Source organism: Triturus cristatus, chromosome 6 (assembly GCF_964204655.1).
Source record: "Triturus cristatus chromosome 6, aTriCri1.1, whole genome shotgun sequence".
Taxonomy (NCBI): Eukaryota; Metazoa; Chordata; class Amphibia; order Caudata; family Salamandridae; genus Triturus; species Triturus cristatus.
The window spans coordinates 1,594,047,774-1,594,066,830 of NC_140589.1; the positions used below are offsets into that span (position 1 = coordinate 1,594,047,774).

The 19,057-nt window shown below is 44.9% G+C and overlaps 1 protein-coding gene across 1 annotated transcript in view; it reads left to right on the top strand.

The window, feature by feature from the left end:
* LHCGR (luteinizing hormone/choriogonadotropin receptor) overlaps nt 1-19,057 on the top strand; it is a 789,694-nt gene that overhangs the window by 419,645 nt on the left and 350,992 nt on the right. Inside the window, exon 4 of the mRNA XM_085609368.1 lies at nt 8,734-8,808. Coding sequence (XP_085465494.1) covers nt 8,734-8,808 — 75 coding nt within the window. The remainder of the gene's footprint in view (nt 1-8,733; nt 8,809-19,057) is intronic.

Sequence of the window (19,057 nt, forward strand, 5' to 3'; positions counted from 1 at the left end):
TTGACAGGGGTCAACATGTTTCGTGTCACAGATGCTCAAGTTCGAGCGACACTTCTTCAGGACCGTGGGACCAATAATAAGTACATATACCTCAGTTTCTTATAACGGGGTATTGGAGGTCAACCACATGTAAAGCTGAACCTAAGTATGGTACAGAATAAATGGCTCCGCCTCAGAGTGAGGGGTTCAGAGCTTCATAGGTAAAGGAGTAGCAACCGGACCACTGGAACGGTCCCACCAAACGCTGGCGGGGGGCAGGCCAAAACAGGACGTGTCTGCTCCTCACCTGAATATTAATCCTTTCGAATCCCCACATTCTTGGCCATTTAGAGGAACTGCTCTTACCTGTCTTTTCCTGTCTTTTCCATGCATACATCCATCCATCCTTCTAGAGACTCTCACATTCACTCATCCACCCACGCATCCATGTATCCATATACTAGAAAATTATCCATTCATTGGTCCATCATATGGAGCATTCGTCCGTTCATTCATTATATATCCTCCCATCCTTCTGGACAAACTGTCCTGCAACTCTTACGCCCACCCATCCATCTATGGCTTAGACTATGGAAACAACTTACAGCGACGTGTTGTTTCGGCTTAGCAGATGTTTCATTCCCCTCTGCAGAAAAGCCTTTTTAGCATGCAGGCTACTATCGATAAATACAGGAACATATTGAAGGCAGCAGCTGGCAGGATTTATGGTCATAACCTTATGTACATGTATTTCCACTAACCGGAAAAAGAAGTGAACAGGCATATAAGGCTCCATCTAGTGCAAATGTTCACAAAACCTAGCAATACACAACCATGCAAGAGTATAATACTTGTTTCGAGGTTCTAAATACATTGATACACATGTCATGCATTGGGGATCAACCAGTGAATGATGTGATAATAGGACTCAAAATACAATCAAACATCAAACAAAATACCATTCTAGGTTGAATATTATTGATGATTGTTAGTGTGGCAGGACAAGTTAAAAAGAACTTTAATATTTCTCTACATTAGATGGCCCCTTTAGCGCAATGTGCGTGACCCATTCCATTAGGATCATAGGGTTTTATTTCTAAGAGTAAAAGAAGGTTGTTTGTCTCACCCTTCCATAGACGCTGCCCATAAACTTGATGAGAAGATCAGTGGCATTGATCAGGTTGTGGAAAATCTGATCATTAAGGGAAAAGCGGTGCCCAAAGGTGACAGATGAAATCACGTTGGCGACAGTGAGGACTATTGCAGAGAGCGGGTCCTGGGGTTACGGAATTATACATATCTAGGCATTGAACACATACCCTCATAACTGTGTTCATCTGCCAACAGTTGTCAAAGGAAAATACTATAATTCCTCAGTTTTCCTGTGACAAGTGCCTGTGACTTGTGTTCAGTGCATGGCCTCGAAACGCCAAACCAAAACACCCCTCGAAAGCCATCTCTTTGTAAAACATGTATGTATGTAGTGCTAACTTAGATAGGAGGCACTGTACCTTAATTGTGGGGGGAGGCAGGGGGAACTGCACATCAGGTGGAAATTATATTTCATTTCACATTGTTTTATGCACAGGGAGAGTCATTGATTTGCACAGAATCACACGATGTTTACTCAAGCGCCGAGGATAGGATTCAAACATGGCTCCACAGACTCCAACGTCGGCAGCTCTGGTTACTAAGCCAGATCTCACCCAACCAGCACGGCTGTAAGGATTTGTGGAGCTCCAAACAAAATGATATTTTGCCGTTTGGGCCCTCACCCTGAGCAACGGCTTTTCTGAGGTTACCTCTTTTACTGTGGTGCCCTACTGTGGTCTTATGTGCGACCACCCCCAGACACTGTCCCACACTGGTCCTAATGTTGCACTGGCTCTGATTGCAACATCCTCAGAACACTTTATAATAACTCACTACAACGTCTGCGTGTGCCACTCATTCCAGAAGTCGCGGGCAGCATTACGGGCGGGTGGGGGCGGGGCTTGTAATTTGAAATTGGCCAACGCGCCGCGCGGGGGGGGAGGCGGAAGGGGTGTAATGGGAGAAAAATATAAAATAAAACTTACCGTCCCTCCGCTCCGCGCCATCTTCTGGAAGGTTCCCGACGTCCGGTCCTGACTCCTGGGTTTTCGAATTCCAGGCCCACCGGCTGCAGCTCTCCTCGGGTCATCAGGTAAGGCAGCCTCCCTCCCTTCCCTCCTCCAACCACAACTGGTGAGGCGACTCTGAGAGCGCCCCACCGGGCCATTTTCTCTATGTAGGCTGCTCGAGGGCAGGGGGGAGTGGCTTGCCCACTGTTGCGCATACTGACTGTTTGGTCAGCCCTCAGTCAGTATGCACAACAGTGGCCAGGCCACTCCCCCTGCCTTCGAGCAGGACCGCCCACCCCCAACCAGGCACTTCTGCTTTCTCGTAGTGCGAGAAGCAGAAACATAAATGGTAGTTATTACCATTTATGTTTCTGCCTTCTCACACTGCGAGAAAGCAGTGGGGCGGCGCCCAAACACCCAATGGAGGAGCCGCCAGTGCATATGACTATTAAAACGAGAAGGTGACAGGCATCTGTGACTCTAGGATAGAGCCGTCACAGTGAAAATATCAAGACATCGCCTGGGTTATACTACAAGAAGAATTCTCATGCATTTATGAACTGCACATTATTCTGAACATATGCCTTATTTGATGTATGATGCACTCTATGATTTATGTATGATAAATGGCACACCTTCACAATGTCATGTGTTTCATAATTCTGTGGCATGTTCATTTTCCTATAACTGTGCTTGTCTAAATCACAACCATCCTGTTGCATATGAGTTTTGGGAAATACACCCTCCACCTAAATTTTGGGATTAAGAGCCCCTCTTGGCATAACCCTGAAAAGTGCGCTATATCACCAACAACTGATATCAACTAAAAGGAGGGTATCAGTGAGCAGGTCAGAGAGTGTTGGAACAAAAAGTTAACTTAAAGTGGTGGAAATCATGTCATTAATCAAGTAGCTCTGTGTAGATGTTAGCTGTCTATGAAGAGCAACAGCGTGGGGCAAAGATGAAAATTCTGTCCCCTTCACCATATCATCCAAGTTGCCAGTGACATAAAAAATACGAAAAATCCTACAAAGTAGGTACTCGTTTTATTCATCTTTGAGGCTCTCCTCACACTGAGGTGATTCTCGACCACCACAACATTCTAAACTGTCAATTATGAATGTACTCAGATAGAAAGGGGAAGTCATGTAAGAAATGTACCACCGAATCATACAGCTTCATGCAAACTGCAAGGCATAGGTTCAGATTCTTTTCTCAATCTTTCATTATTCTAAGATTGCTAACAAGGGTTCATTTGGGCAGTAATAAATTCTTTTAATATAGATAATCCCAAACACTCTGTTATGTTTCAAATCCAAAATGTGTGTTTCTTCAGACCAAACAATCTTAACAAATGCCTACCAGTATGGATGACATGTGACAATAACTTGTAGCCCTACCATTTCTTATAGAGTGATTTAAACACGTGTATGAGTCATTGTCTCTGTATAATATGTGAGTGATGTGCAGCCTGCATTGGGATGAGGAGTGCTATAAAAGAAATTAATTACATGTAAAAGAGGGTCTAGCGAAAGATGAGGGGGACGTGTGGCAGGTGGGAATGAGGGAATCCGTGGAGAAGCTAACTGGGGAGGGGGCAACAACACAGACTGTTGCACCAGGCCCGCAGAGTCAAAGCTGGCCTGAATGCGATTGCATCCCGTTTTGCTTCTGCATTTTTGTCTTTAGGTAGTTTTGAAACCATAATGCATCTCGACATTACATCCTTCTCCTCAGCCCATGCCTGAATGCACATCAGTAGAAGTCTGCCCACCAACCTGACCATGAAATCTAGAAGAGAAATTGGTCTGTAGCAGGTAGGATATTCCCTTTTTCTCCTTCTCCAAGATATATAAGCATTTGTTTCAATGGAAAGTTACCATAACGCATCGAGTGGACCACAGTTGCGAGAAGTGGGGCCCACAGAGCAGATGGATATTTAAACATATCGATCTGAACGTTCCATGGAGTTAGAAATTTCACTAGTGGACATTGAGCCAAGGTCAAAGACACCCCTTGTAACAAGAAAGACGGATTCATATCACAGGTTAAGTCAAAGGCCTCTATAATGTTATGGCCAGGACCTCAGTGATGAAAGTGTGTCCGCTGGTGTGCCAGATGTACCCTCTGAGTGGGCTGCTATGATTTTTCGCCCCACTCAGCATTGTCGGTCCTCCAACAAACGGCCCTTCTAACATGAAGAGAGTTTTGTCACTGAGCGTCACAAACTTTTTCACATTTTTCTTCCTGGGACCAACATACCTTGTATGGTGGTCCCAGGAAGGAAAAAGGCAATGATGGTCACAACCTCTAAACAGTGCGGGCAGGTGGCACTGTGACCCGGTTTTCCAGTGGTGGGTGGACCACCTGGTGAAGGTTTTCCAACATCAAAGCCAGTTGAGGCTCTGATCTTTGAAACCCAGTGCGAACATGAGTTTGTCCGGGCGGAAGTTCAAAATTAACTCTAATTTACCACAATAGTTTATCTAATGCCTTGCCCCCACATCCTGGTGGATACATCTAACTTGCATATCAGAATACAGTCTAGCATTTAAAGACCCTAGGGCATGTGAAAAAATAACATCTAGCAATTTGGAGCCCGAAATATCCTGAATCACCTTTTTTTTTAACGAATGTTGGGAATCTTCCAAATCACAGCCTCGTTTGAATGGATTGTAAAAGTAGCTCCTCTCCAAAACGTTTGCTGATACTATGATTATCGCTTTACAAGCTGGTGTACCTGTGATCTAATGTTTCTTATCCCTAGTAGCTCAGGGAGCACCAAATAATGTAATACATCCAATCTATTTAGGTAAGCAAGTGTCCCAAATTTTGGATGATGGACTGTCCATTAGAAGTAACAGGTACTTAGGTTTCTAGACAATGGTTTGTGAAGGAAAACAAGCTTAACTAAGGGTTGCTCTTTAAAAATAAATATTACACTTCTCATTTTAACCTCTATTTCTACCTTTACCTAAAGAACACTCGTTTTGCCCCTTAACGTTGTTCCATCAGTCATTTCGTGAAATAGTTATCTATTTTCCTGAACAAGTGACCGAAATCAATCTGGTGCAGAGCAGTGCTGTCATTCGGTTGAAACCTTGGCCCGCGTGCCCAATGCTCATGCTCAGCACCTATTATACAAATGAAGCTGCAATTAGCATAGAAGGATTTATTCATTTGAAGAAACAGACGTGAAAACAACGTTATTTAAATGCGTGTTAATTTATTTCTTATCTTAAATGTGAGGGACGTTTGGATTAGAATGGGACGTTAATGTGTACGGACGAAACTCGACTACATCTTCCTCTCTGGGGCCGCAGAGTCCTGGTTGGAGGCAGCGGAGATTCTTTCGCTATCGGACCATTCCCCGGTGTCTGCGGTCATACGGATGGGGGGCGTGGGGAGGCTCTCGGTGTGGCATCTGCAACAAAATGACTATTGGGTGCATATGACTACGGCGGTCGATCAATATTTGTCACGGAATGTGGGATCCGTGTCCGGGGCGGACATGTTGTGGGAGGCGCTGAAGCCGACACTACGCGGAGCGGATATCTCATACTGTGCGGCGGCCCGCCGCGAGCGCCGAGCGGGGCTGGTTCGGGCAGATGCTGAGGTCATGGAGTTGGAGCGTAGGGGCCGGGAGGATGGGGGCGAGGCGTATCGTCGGCAGCTACTTTACGCACAGCAGACATACGGCTCTCTATTGCTTGACGAGGCACGTCAGGTGTGGCTAGCCACTAGGAGTCGAGTGTACCAATGGGGGGACAAGTCGGGTGCAATGCTGCACAGGCTGTTTCAGGGGGTGTATCATACCCAGGACCTCCCAGGGATAGTGGACCCAGGGGGCATGCCTCTAGTGGATCCGGGTGCGCTTGCCAATAGCTTCGCTACATACTATGCAGGCCTATATAGTCCCTGCGAATGCCTCACGGAAGCGGAGGTGGAGCGGTTCCTGCGTGATCACCCTATCACGGCTTTATCAGAGGCGGCAAGGACGGCATTAGATCTTCCGTTAACGGTGGAAGAATTAGGGGAGGCGCTGGGTGGGCTGAAACCGGGCAAGGCCCCGGGCCCGAATGGGTTCCCGAGTGAGTTTTTTAAGAAGTATTTCCTACAATTAGGTCCACATTATACGGCGGTGGTGGAGGAGGCCCGAGAGCGTGGATTGTTACCCTGGGACTGGAGGCATGCTGAGATTGTAGTGTTCCACAAGCCGGGCAGACCCCCGGAGGAGGATGCCTCGTATCGTCCGATCTCCCTCCTCAATGTGGAGACAAAAATTCTGGCGAAAGCATAGGCCAATCGTCTTCTGCCATACATCACCTCGTTGGTCCACCCGGATCAGGCGGGGTTTATGCCCTCTGGTGCCACGCGACATAACATTCGGCGGGCTCACGTGGCGATCGCTGAAGTGCAGCGGTTGGGGGTTCCAGCAGCCCTGTTCTTGGCGGACATGGATCGGGCGTTCGACTCCCTGAGCTGGCGATATATGTTCCTGCTGCTGCAACGCTTGAACTTCGGGCCGTGGTTCATATCCTATGTGCGGCTTCTCTACACGGAGATTACGGCCTCGGTCAGGGTAGCGGGGGCGTCCTCATTGACGTTCCCCGTACGGCGTGGAACACGCCAGGGGTGCTCCCTGTCCCCGTATCTTTTTGCCCTGGCCATGGAACCCTTGGAGGTGTGGGTGCGGATGGACGCGCAAATCTCCGGATTTGAGTGGCAGAATGGACTGGCCGATCGTATAGCCCTTTATGCGGACGACATCCTCTTTTTTCTGACAGACCTTGACCGCACGGGGCCCCGGCTACTCCGTATTATGCAGATATTTGGTGAGACGTCGGGTCTCTTCATGAACCCCCGGAAGTCTACCCTGTGGGTATTGGGGGGTCCGACTCAGTTGCAGGGGTGGGCATCCCCAGTGCGGATAGCGGCGGGGGGGGGCTTCAGTATTTAGGGGTGTTCTTATCAACTACCCCGGCGGTTTCTTGGGGGCGTAATGTGGTGCCCGTGTGGGAACGTGTTTGTCAAGACATTAAATTGTGGACCCGCATGCCGCTCACCATCTTCGGCCGGTCTGCGATTTTCAAGATGGTGGCCCTTCCCCGCCTTTTGTACCAGCTGCAGAATCATCCGTATGTGATTCCACCGGGCTGGTTCCGTCGGGTGGCACAATGGGCGACTACCACAGATGGCGGCCCTGTCAGGGTTTGAGGGGTGGGATCGGATAGGCATCTCCACCATAGGCGATGTGGTGTGGGGGTGCGCTTTGAAGTCCTTCCAGGATCTTCAACAAGAATTCAGCATGCTGCGGACACAGTTCTATAGGTACCTCCAGTTCCGTCATGCACTCTCCCCCAGCCTGGCGGGCTTAGACTCCATAGCTGATTTTAGCCCAGTGGAAGCGAAGCTCTTCATGGGTGACTTACAAGAGCAGAAAATCTCCAAGATATACCGAACGCTCATTATTCACAGCTCCCCCTCGCTCCAGCATCTCAAGAGGAAATGGGAGGACGATGTTGGCCCCCTCGACGAGACGGACTGGACGGAGGCGTTGGCCTCGCCCTGGGGGGCAGCCATAGCTATCCGACTACGCCTCATACAATTTAAATACCTGCATAGGGCTTATTTTACCCGTAGGAGGCTGTGGCGGGCGGGCCTGATTGTTTCTCCGGAGTGTCTCCGATGTGAGCAGGAGGAGGGTTCCTTCTTTCACACAGTATGGCTCTGTGGGTCACTATCCCGTTTTTGGAGAGGGGTGTTGTCTTGCTTATCCGAGGTGCTGGGTTGGGATCTTCCCGCAGACCCTAAGTTGACACTTCTGCACGTTATGGACGATATTGGTGGCAATATATATAAGAGACATTTACTGCTGTTGGGCCTTACACTGGCCAAGAGGGATATCGCCCGGGCATGGAAGGCTCCGGCAGCTCCCTCTCTGAATGTATGGAAGAGGGGTTTGGACTTTAGCATGGGCTTGGAGCTCCCCATATTTGCAGATAGGGGGTGCCCCCATAAACATTACAAGATATGGAAGCGTTGGGCAGACTACAGGGGTCTTCCCCTGGAGCCGGTTCGGGAGGAGCGGGAGGAGGTGTCCATCTAGTTCCCCGGGGGAGAGGGGGCGCGCGCAGGGACTGGGGTCAGAACTGTCTAGCTTATGCTCATTCAAGATGTCACTTGTTAGATATGGTATGGTGCGGTCGGGGGGATCCGGGAGGTGGGGGGGGGGGAGGGTTGGGGCTTTGTTTTTCAACTGAAGTGCATTTTCAAGTATCCTACTACGGTAAAATGTCAATGACATCATGGGTGCAATGCTTGGGCCGGTACCCCTGGGACTTCAGGGGCCTGCAATGTATGTGTTTGTTGACGAATAAAAACTATTTTTTTTTAAAAAGAATGGGACGTTAATGTGTAAACTATGATTTTTTGCATTTTATTCAAGGAATAACCAATCCGATATTTTATCAACCAGTGATCTCACATACTCACCCGTACGGACGATTATCGGGTTTTGTATGAATTTGCATTTGTATTATTGTTTGTGAGCACGTGCATGTTAAAATTCAATTCAAATGGTAAAGTCAGAAGTAAAAACAAGTGTTTATTTTCACATAGGTTGATATTATCTTTTTTCTATGTTTTATAGACTAATCCGGAACACAAAACATTTGCTGCACATTGAAAATGGAGCATTTTCAAATCTCCCGCGGTTAAAATTCTTGTAAGAAATTTTCTTTATTTTCTCTCATTTGTTTATGCACAGTTCAATTCAAAAGCACAGACAGAAGTACACACAAGCACATGCGTGCAGTTAGGTCTCATTGATGCATTCATTTGACTAGCATACTTTAAATGTTAGTCACAGGTCAGAGACGGTGTTTCTGGAGCAGAATTCGGCTTTGTTTGAAAAGCAGCATTGTCGAGAATGGCACACACATGGGTGTGGGTGGTAGGGAGAGAAGGCTGAAAGCATTTAAGAATCAGAAATTGAAGGAAAGTGGCTGGTCAGAATTTTACAACTGTGTTCTAAGAAGGAGGTGAGTATGCCAATCTGTTCAATAAGTCATAGTAAGACAGGGTTTTTGAGCCAGTTTGTTAAGGAGCCCTGTACATAATGTATTAAGGTCCGGCATGGAAGTAGGAGTTTACTCGTAAACGAAAATGAAATATTTATCTCTAAGATATGAATGGAACACCGCTAAATATTATGATAATGATGATGCACCAAAAATTCATCCTCTTAATATTAAAGACCCAAAAGAGAGGTTGAGACGTAATTATTTAGACATATATACCCTACCCAAGGTAATTAAAAAGGATGATCCTGGGAAATGTCTTGAAACCTTGTAAAAACATGTTTGTAATCTTGTTCAACCTGTTGACAGAAACACAAAATGTATTATTCTATTTCAGAAATGTACTTGAAAGCTATATCCAAAGTACGTGCCCTCCAACTTAATACACGTCAGCTCGAGCCACAAAAAATGTGTCACACCCCTTCATATGTAAAAATTAAGATATATACAGAAAAAAAGCCCACCTCCTCTGAAGTTACAGTGTTCACTCAAGAACTGGAAAGTACAAAAAAAGTGATCAGACACGTCAGTATTACAATTAAGCGCAATATTAAAGATGCAGAGATGAAACAAATGTGTTCTATAGCACTTCCTAGTTGTCCTGTGATATTTCTGATCTCTGCTTTCTAGAAGAGAGGACGGATATAGGAGAGGAGGGACGATGGGTGGTTGTATCTGTGTATCGGTACACTGATTTACAAAATGTCCATTTCTTGAACCCTCGCTCACAAATACATTTGCCCCGGCACATATCTAGGTAATGACACAGTAGCAGACATGGACGGTGACGCCTGCATGAACAACATGGTTGCTAATCCTCCTGTTTATGAAAATAGGCGAGGTCTAGGATTTCAAGTCCCGCTTAGATTCAGCATTCATGAGGGAAGTGAAGAGGTTTGTTGTGGCTGTCATCAGAAGACTGCAGCCTTGGGGGGCTCTTGTGGCACATTTTCTCTTGCTCTATTACAGTATGGGGGTCTTCCTAGAAATCTGTCTGGATGAAGAATGAGGGAGAGGTTGAGGGAAGTTTAGGAAGTGCTCTTGGGAGGTTCTGTGCGCCCTTAAGTTCACATTGGTCTGCTGTTATTGTTATGTTATATCGATGTGTATAGCGCACTATGTGCTCCCTTGCCAAGGCAGAGCAGCTGCACCGCGTGGTTGCAGGAAGCATGGTAGGAGGGTGTAGGGCAGAAGGCTCTGCCCTGACAGAGGCTTTGCACTGCACTGGGGGTAGAAGAAGGAGAGCCCGGGGGTGCTAGAGTTGAAGGCTCTCCCCCAACGGAGGCGTTCTCCCTGGCAATGTCCCACGCCACAGCTCTAAGTGGCCTAGAGGGCCCACAAGTGCCGCAGTGTTCACCCAGTCTTGGGCGGACGTACCTCTTGTTTCTTCGCTGCCCGCCTGCCACACTGCTTTTCTCGGTCCCAAGTGGCTATAATTCACTGGCACTAGAGTGCTCGTTGCTGCTTGGAGCTAAGTATTCCATTCTCTGCTGTAGGTGGTCAGGGGGCCCAGGAGCCTACGTGAAGGGAACAGGGGCACCAGATACCTTACAAGGTATCTGGTGCCCCTCTACAAACTGCGCCTTGCCGTTGCAACGCGAAAGGTGTGCAGCAGTGGATAGAAGGTGTTGGATTTAACTCCAACACCTTTCCTCCTGTTGCACACACTGGAGTTGGAATAGAAAATTAATCTAGACCAACTTTCAGCGCACCCCCGACAGAAAGTCGGGGTAAAGTTTTGCGTTGCAACAGCAGCCCATGTAATGGCATTCATTGTAACGTCACATAATCGTACAATGTTGGTATAGAGTGTTTATGTAACATGTGCAAAGTATTAGTATTTACTTCATTCCACTAAATGTAATGTTATGACAATTGCCTGGTTGGCTAAATGGTTTATGTTCTACGTGACGTCATGACAATTGCCTATATGGAAAAGTGATTTATGTGTTTGTGGTCTAATGTGTTTTTATGTATAATACAAAGGATATTTTTATATAACCTTGTGTGGAGTCACTTTTTGTGGTGTGCCTTGTGTGTCGCTAGTGTGGGAGTGTGTTGCGTAAAATCTTTACACATTGCCTCAGAGATAAGCCTGACTGCTCTACCAAGCTATCGAGAGGGTGAGCAGGGGTTATCTTAGGTGTGTAACTCTCTTACCCTAACTAGACTGGTGGGTTCTGCCTGGCTTAGGTGCACACCATAGCCAACCAGAAACCCCATTTCTAACACTTAGGCTTTAGACCATCATCAATCTTAAAATTAAAAATCAGTACATGAAAATGGGAGGAAGCTAAACTAGAATAATGTAAATATAACCGTGATAAGGTCCGTGAAGTGATGTTAACGCTGAAAGGAAGAGAATCTGCTAACATACAGTCTACTCTTGTGCACGTGATAGCTGTCTATCGGAAGTTACATTTAAGGCGCCCGCTCCTAAAATGATGAATAACAAAATATAGGCATCATCGCAGTTGGACAAGAATAAAAGTCTCTCTGTAGAGGTCTCAGACATGAACAGTTCACAAGCAGTCCATAGAAGGTGATAGAAAGAAGTATCAAGACTCGGCTAAGAGCATTATTACGAGTTTGGTGGTCCGTGAATTGACATACCCTCGGTCGCGGTCCAACCATCGAGAGCTTGGTGGTCTGATCGCCGTATTTGGAGCTGGGTGGATCGCATTTGGAAAGACTGCGGCTAGACCGTCGATACCGCCAGCACACCGCAGATCGCCGGGGTTGCAGTCGTGAAAAAGCAGCTGCCATAGGGCAGTACAGGGGAGGGAGCTTCACCACCATCCATATTATAAGTTGGCTTTTCAACGAGCTGGGTTTCTTCAGGTCTCCTTTCACAGCAGCATCTTCACCCAGAGGATTATGACCCTTTTTGGGGCAGTATACAGGTGAGTCCTTTTTGTAACATATACCCATTGCCTGGCAATGGGTAGGTGATATTTTTCCACATGTATCATGCGTATGTGTGCATTTGACACATATATATAGTCGAAATGCTCACACAGGCATATGGAAGAGTAATCATCACTGCCGCAAGATCCCCGCAGCCATACGTATATGTACATAATACAGCGGTCAGAAGACCGTTGGCACTGTGGTGTTCTAGAGAACACAGCCACAGTGTTTGGGCGGTCGGACCGCCAAACTCGTATTCAGGTCTAAGTATGATAATATGAGAGCTAATCATGTTTTTGGAAGAAGCAACCCTTAAAGAAGCCAGTGCAGAAAAAGATGTTGTTGACCCAATGTCAGGTCATCCCTAGGACACTGATGACCAGAATATGATGAGATAAGTAAAAACCCACCTACAGTCAATTCTGGTGATCTGGGCACCACAAACAGAAAGAAAGAGAGACTAAAGAGAATACCTAAAGGCATATTGTTGTACCATTATGACTATGGATATGAGATTACAACACATATGTTCTTGGAAATGATGGCTCTCTCAAGCAAGGTGATTGTGAGATTTATTTAAACCATTAGCTAAGGTGGGCCAATAGGAAGGCTCCATCATTTGTAATCATGTAGAACAAATGGTTAGTAAAGACATTACAGAAGATGTCCGTGCAGATCAAACTCTCTCACTAAACTTCAAATTGTTAAGTGTCAAAGAAAATCTTGTCCAAGTGCCCTTGGAAAATTGAAATAATTGTGATTAATCAGTGGTGAAAGAATTAAAAATACAAGAGGTGATTTTAGCTTTTGATTTAAAGATAGCATAAATCATGCATCAAGTTCCTCTCAGATTTGAGGAACACCAAATGAAAATGAAAAACATTCAGATATACAGGACTAAGTGCTAAACCTTTAAGAGGCTAAAGTTAAACACTTAAGGAAGAGAATGCCTGTGAAATAGTAATCTGTGATTTTTAGGAATCCTAAAAGAAGCTTAGTTGGGAAAAGGGCGATGGACAAGCTACCCAGTTTAGCTTGTTTCCAATTCATGCCTGTTTCATCTTGGTGAGTGAGATTCAGCTGACCTTTAGGGTCCAGCTTTCAAATTGATATTGAGGAAAAGCCCAAGGAGCATTTTCTTTTTTTTCCTGTGGTTTTTAGTGAGCGACAAGAGAAAACAACGAGAGCCAACACAGTTAGGTGAGGTAACTGAGTTTTAACAGACAGGGTTAAGGTTATATATATTTTTTTAAATGCAACCTTTGTCACAGTTAATTCTATTAAACAAACTGGATCTTCTATGTCCACTACAAGCCCAATGGGAGATCTAACCCTCCCTGTTATTTTCATAAATATGAGCAACTGTCCAATTCGCCTTTAACATTCTGGTGCCGATTCCGATCTGTTAAAAAAAAGTACTGTACGACTCGTATCTGTATTTATTTACGTACGAATCGTACAAGTCCCGTACAAACGGCGAAGTACGATTCGTACGTGAAAAATACATACAAATCGCTTCGGGAAAAGTCTACGAGACGTCCCCGGACGGTTTTACATACAAATCGTAAAACTGAAGTCCGAGCGCGCAAGTACGATCCGTACCGCCCGTCCGAAAACACAAGCGCATGGAAAAGGCCCCGTACGGAGCGAACTTTGTACGACCCCTACCCCGAGTACACTTGTGCCCGGGGTACGAGTCGTATGGCCCCCCCAGCCTCCCCCCTCCCACATACGTCCGCACCGTACCCCCCACCCCACGTATGTACAGACCGTACCCCAGGCGTACCCCAATCCTCGCGTATGTACGGTCCGTACATACCCGAGGATTGGGGTACGCCTGGGGTACGGTTCGGACATATGCGGGTGGGGGGGTACGGTCCGTACATACGGGCGGGTGGGGGGAACGGTGTGGACATATGCACCGTACAAACACACTGTTGGCCTATGTACAGTGCGTACCCCAACAGCGCGTATGTACGCACCGTACATATGCAATGTTGGGGTACGCACCGTACATGATGACACGTACGATGTGGGTGATGGCGTGTACGTCACGTACCGGGCCCCCTTTTCGTCATGCATCGCAGCGTACTTAGCTTTTCCGGCACTTTTTGGCTCCCGTAAAAATATAGCCGTGCGGAGTGCTGTAGGTACGAATTGTACTTGCTGGTCCGTAAAACGCTGCCTGACTCCGTGCGGACATCGCGTACGCGCTGTCCAGGATCAGAATTGTATGTATTTTTTAGTCGTACGGTGTTTTTTACGATTCGTACGGAAATGGTATTTCTGTACGAATCGTACTTGCTGGTTTGTAACGTGGAATTCCCGGGTTTTACAAGATCGGAATCGGCACCTCTATGTAATTAGTTATTGAAAGGGAATGATACAGAAAAGCATACTTTTAGAAAGTTTATGTTTAAATTATAATCAGTAGTGCATGATGGGTTATGACTATGTGATGAGGTTCCAGGCAATGCCATTCTCCTGAACATTAGGCGTCATCTCTCTATATCTGTGGAAGTTCTGATTTCAAGCGATCCACTATATGGAAAGTAGACTTGGTGCTTAATAAGGTGTACGGAGGAACCATGCTACCTATGCATGTAGGACTATAGTCAGCAGTAACTAAATCACTGTGATAGGATTTCTCTACGTTTTATGAGCTCACGAGGATGAGACTGATTGCACAGAAGTTTAGTCTGCAATGGAGAAACAGGTTGATATTAAACTGATGTAAGAAATTGCTCAGATTCAAATTAGATGAAGTCGTGAAAAGGGCCTTTGAAAATGAAAAATATGCCTTTCCATTCCAGTCTCAGTCTATCTATGCAGGATTCAGCGAAGATGTAGTTAAGGATGGGAAGTTTGGGTCTTGCTCTCTCAGACCTGCATTTCCTTTAAAATATTCTATTCCCCCTATTGGCATGGGAAAATCTTGCCTTCACACTCAGAGAGGTAAAAAACATTCTCCATCAATGGATTCCCCAGAAAACAGACATTTTCGTGGCCAAATGGATAAAATCAGCATCCAATCTTTGGATATGGAGTGTATGGTATAGAGTGTAGTGAATACAAGAAATTGCTTGGAATGAACTTGTCTTCATCCAAATTCAGTAGTCCGATTCACTCCTTAGCCATGAAATCCTGCCAAGCAATCCCCACTGAAGCAGGGCCTATCGATTCTGTTAGCCCAAAAAACTATTAGGGTAGTTACAAAAGAAGATGTTGACTCTAGATTCTATTCAACTGTATTCCTGGTTCCTAAGGTGATGGAGTATTCAGAGGTGCAATCAACTTCAAACTTCTGAACCAATGGATTCTACACCAATGTTTCAAAATGTTGACTCTACAAAATGTTCTTCTAATGGTTCTTCTTGAAGACTTGCCTTCATCACTGGATCATCAACATGGCTGTCTCTAGGTTTTCATTGACAAGGATAGAGACAGTTCACTTGTATGGTGTATGTGATCAGCATTTTCCATTCATTGTACTGCCATTCAGCTTGAAAATCCCAAGAGTTTCTATCAAAGTTCTGGCACCTCTGTTTGGGTTTCTAAAACTGTATGGGGTCTACATGATTCTCATACCTTGATGACTGTCTGATTCATGTCCCATTATGTTCCTTGGCCCAGAAAGCAACAAAGAGGGTTTGCAAAGTACTAGCTGTGTGCAGTCTGTAGGCCAATCTAGGGGAGTTACATTTAGTACCCTCTCAATGTCTGTAGTGCATCAAGGCATTCTTCACGACATCGGCTACCCACGGTGCACGGAAAAGTATTGTTTCTAGCCCTAAGCTATTGGATGAACAAGTCAGAGACATGACTCAGAAATTTGAAAACAGAGGGTATCCTCTAAAGGTCCTAAAGGAAGCCAAAGAACGTTGTACCTCAATAACACAACAGCAACTATTGGTTTCTAAACACAAGAAATAGTCAAAAAAGAGAATGGTGTCAATTTCCAAATTTTCAACTATGAGTATGCACTTCAAGAGAATCATCATAAAACAGAGGCCGATGTTGCTAATCAAACCTGATTCTAAAGGGATTTTTTCAGAACGACATTTGATTGCTCACAGACAACAACTCAGACATATAAAGGAACCGTTCCATGTTACAATTGCAACAGCATCATAAGACGCACATGGATTTGTCATCCCAGGAAAGGCAATAAATTTGCACTAAAAATTACAGCCAATTCTGACTCCATGAATGTGGTGTATCTTCTAAAATGCCCATGCAGATTGACTCACATAGGGAAAGCCGAAAGAAAAATTGTGGGTCAGTGCTTGTGGCTCTTAGAATTTGGTCACAACATCTGTCAACTAAAATTTATGATTTTGGAAACAGTGGAAAAAAAGGAGGAAAGAGACAACCACAAACACCTCCTCCATAAAGAGAATTACTGGATCAAAAGACTGGACACCTTGATGCCTAATGGTCTGAATGATAAGATGGAATTCAGCTGTTATCTGTAATCTCACTACCTTTATTACAAACCCTCGGTTGTGGATATTTAACAATCATTTTGATTTACTTGTGAGATACATTTAAAAATGGCCTCCATTCAATTCAACATAATGTGAACATGCACCAACTTTCCAGTCATTCTGATTCACTTGCAAGATTGAATATTCCAATATGGCCCCGAAAATTGTTTATTTCTGTGTATAACATTATCATGATTTTTTCAGTTTTATTAATTTAGGTGATTTACACCTTCTAATATGGCCGCCGCGATTTGCACACTTTTCACTAACTGACCTAATTTACCCGGGTAGCTTTAAGGCTTCTTGGAAACATCTCGGACTACCGCCGATGGGAGAAAACGTTCACATGCTCCGCACCGACCTAAGACCTTTGTAAATCTATTCTGACCACTTTATCTTAATTGTTATTAGCACTGGGACGCGTCTATAGTTTTCTGTTTCGTGAGTACACTGCGGGTCACATATTTGTTAAATGTAACCAATGCTACAAGACGCGCCTTTAAAGATTTAAGAGTTCTTTTATCTTCACATCGCTGCACGTGCGTTTACTATGCTGTGGAACGGATCAGGTTCACCAGGTTGGGTTTGAGTACCCACTGTCTCACCAGTAAGTGTAATTTTCTTCACGGTGTCACACATGTTGGACCATCACTTACAGAACGTTCTCTAAACAGGCACTGGCACTTTCATTTGCATACGAGGACTTGATTTATTTCAGTTTTATTAGGTTATGTTTTTCAATGTATGTACACAATGGGGCATGATTGACTGGTGCTCTATATGAACACGGTTGGCTGAAATGTATGCATTATTGATTTCAATCTATGGAGTTCTCTATCGGGATCATCCGGGCACTATGACACAGTTTGTTGGACTTATATTTTTGAAGAGGAGGTGTGAGTGTCATATTCAAAACATACCTGTATTGTACATACATGATTTTGTTGGTACAGCCAGGAGGCTGGCTATTGTTGTGACTTTTGCACATTACTGTTTTGCATATTTATGATCCCCTGATGAAGGGCTAATTCGGCCTGAATCGTATTGGGATGGGATGGTTTTATTTTTGTTTATGAACAAGCTCTTTGATTTTTGAAATTTGTATTTACTACTCAATATGGATACAAATGACAACCACCTATAACAACTTCATTGGTAATTCCATGAATAAAAAATTTATTCAGAATATTTGAGTCTTCAATCGTGATTAAGATTCATGAACTTTACAAACAATCCTATTGGTTAGGATTTCAAGCCGTGCAAAGAGGGGACGATCCCCAGCAGGAAACGCTTTTGAATTACTGAATTGATACACTCTTGGATCAGAGAGTGAAACCCTACTGCACGCTAAAAGTTGAATACACCATCTGAATAATATTGAGAAACGTGGAGTGTGTGATCCTCTGGATAAATACTAAGTAGCTATTTACCATGTTAGTGGGGGATGGTTGCTGATATCAGCATCTAAGACCTGGGCATTTTTCCTTGCGCATCACAGGGTATTGGTCCGGCAGTCATCTTTTCATGCCCTACTTCAGTCAAATTCAGCCCCTATCAGACTTTGGTCGAATTGTACGGATATCCGTCTCAACACGACGTGATTCATCGCGCCTCGGACTCTGGCTGAACTTTACTCACGGAGATTCACACAATTCGACTGATTAGAACCTGGCAGTATAGACTCTTTTTGGTGCACACCCAAACGGACGCTCAACAATCACTGGCCTATCACCTAGTTAGACTCATTTCTAGGTCCAGTTGTTCTCTTTACGCTACTACGTAATTCAATTTGACGTGTGCTCATACACTATTAACCTAGCCTTGAAGAAGCCCATGTTTGGGCGAAACGCGTTGGCTGCAGATCAGGTCGCACTGAAGTTTGAAATAAATGGATTTATGAAAATATTCTACAGTTGTGTGGACTCAACACTCAGTTTTTCACTTTGAAAATTACTCAATACTTTTGTTTTTGTGTTGCCTCTCATACTTGTGGATTGGTGATTTCCTTGATTGACTCCCTCCTTTCAGTTTCTGAGGCGGTCAGTATCGGTTTTGGAAAGTCCTTGACGATGTCTAGGATTTTCTTTTCAAAGTAGTTGGCAATGGAGTTACAGAGGGGCAAGGATGGTGGGATTTCCTGTGAGAGGGCTCTGGGGTTGGTGAAACTATTTACGATCTTAAAGATTTCTTTCTGTCCATTATCAGAAGAGGAAATCGCCTCAAGGTAATAGGCTTTTTTTGCCAGCTTAATTGAAGCATGGTACTGCCTCCGGGCTGCTTTATAGAGGTTACAATCGTTGGCCTCATAGTTTCTACGCCACCTTCGTTCCAACGTTCTAACTTCGCCTAATTCCACTTTTAACGCTTGTGAGAACCATTGGGCACTCTTTTTATTTTTCATACCGCGTGAATTGTTTTTTGAGCTCGTTGGATCTGAGGGCTTGCTAAGTGACATGATCCATTCACAGAACAGCTGGTTGTCTGTCGAGGTGTGGCC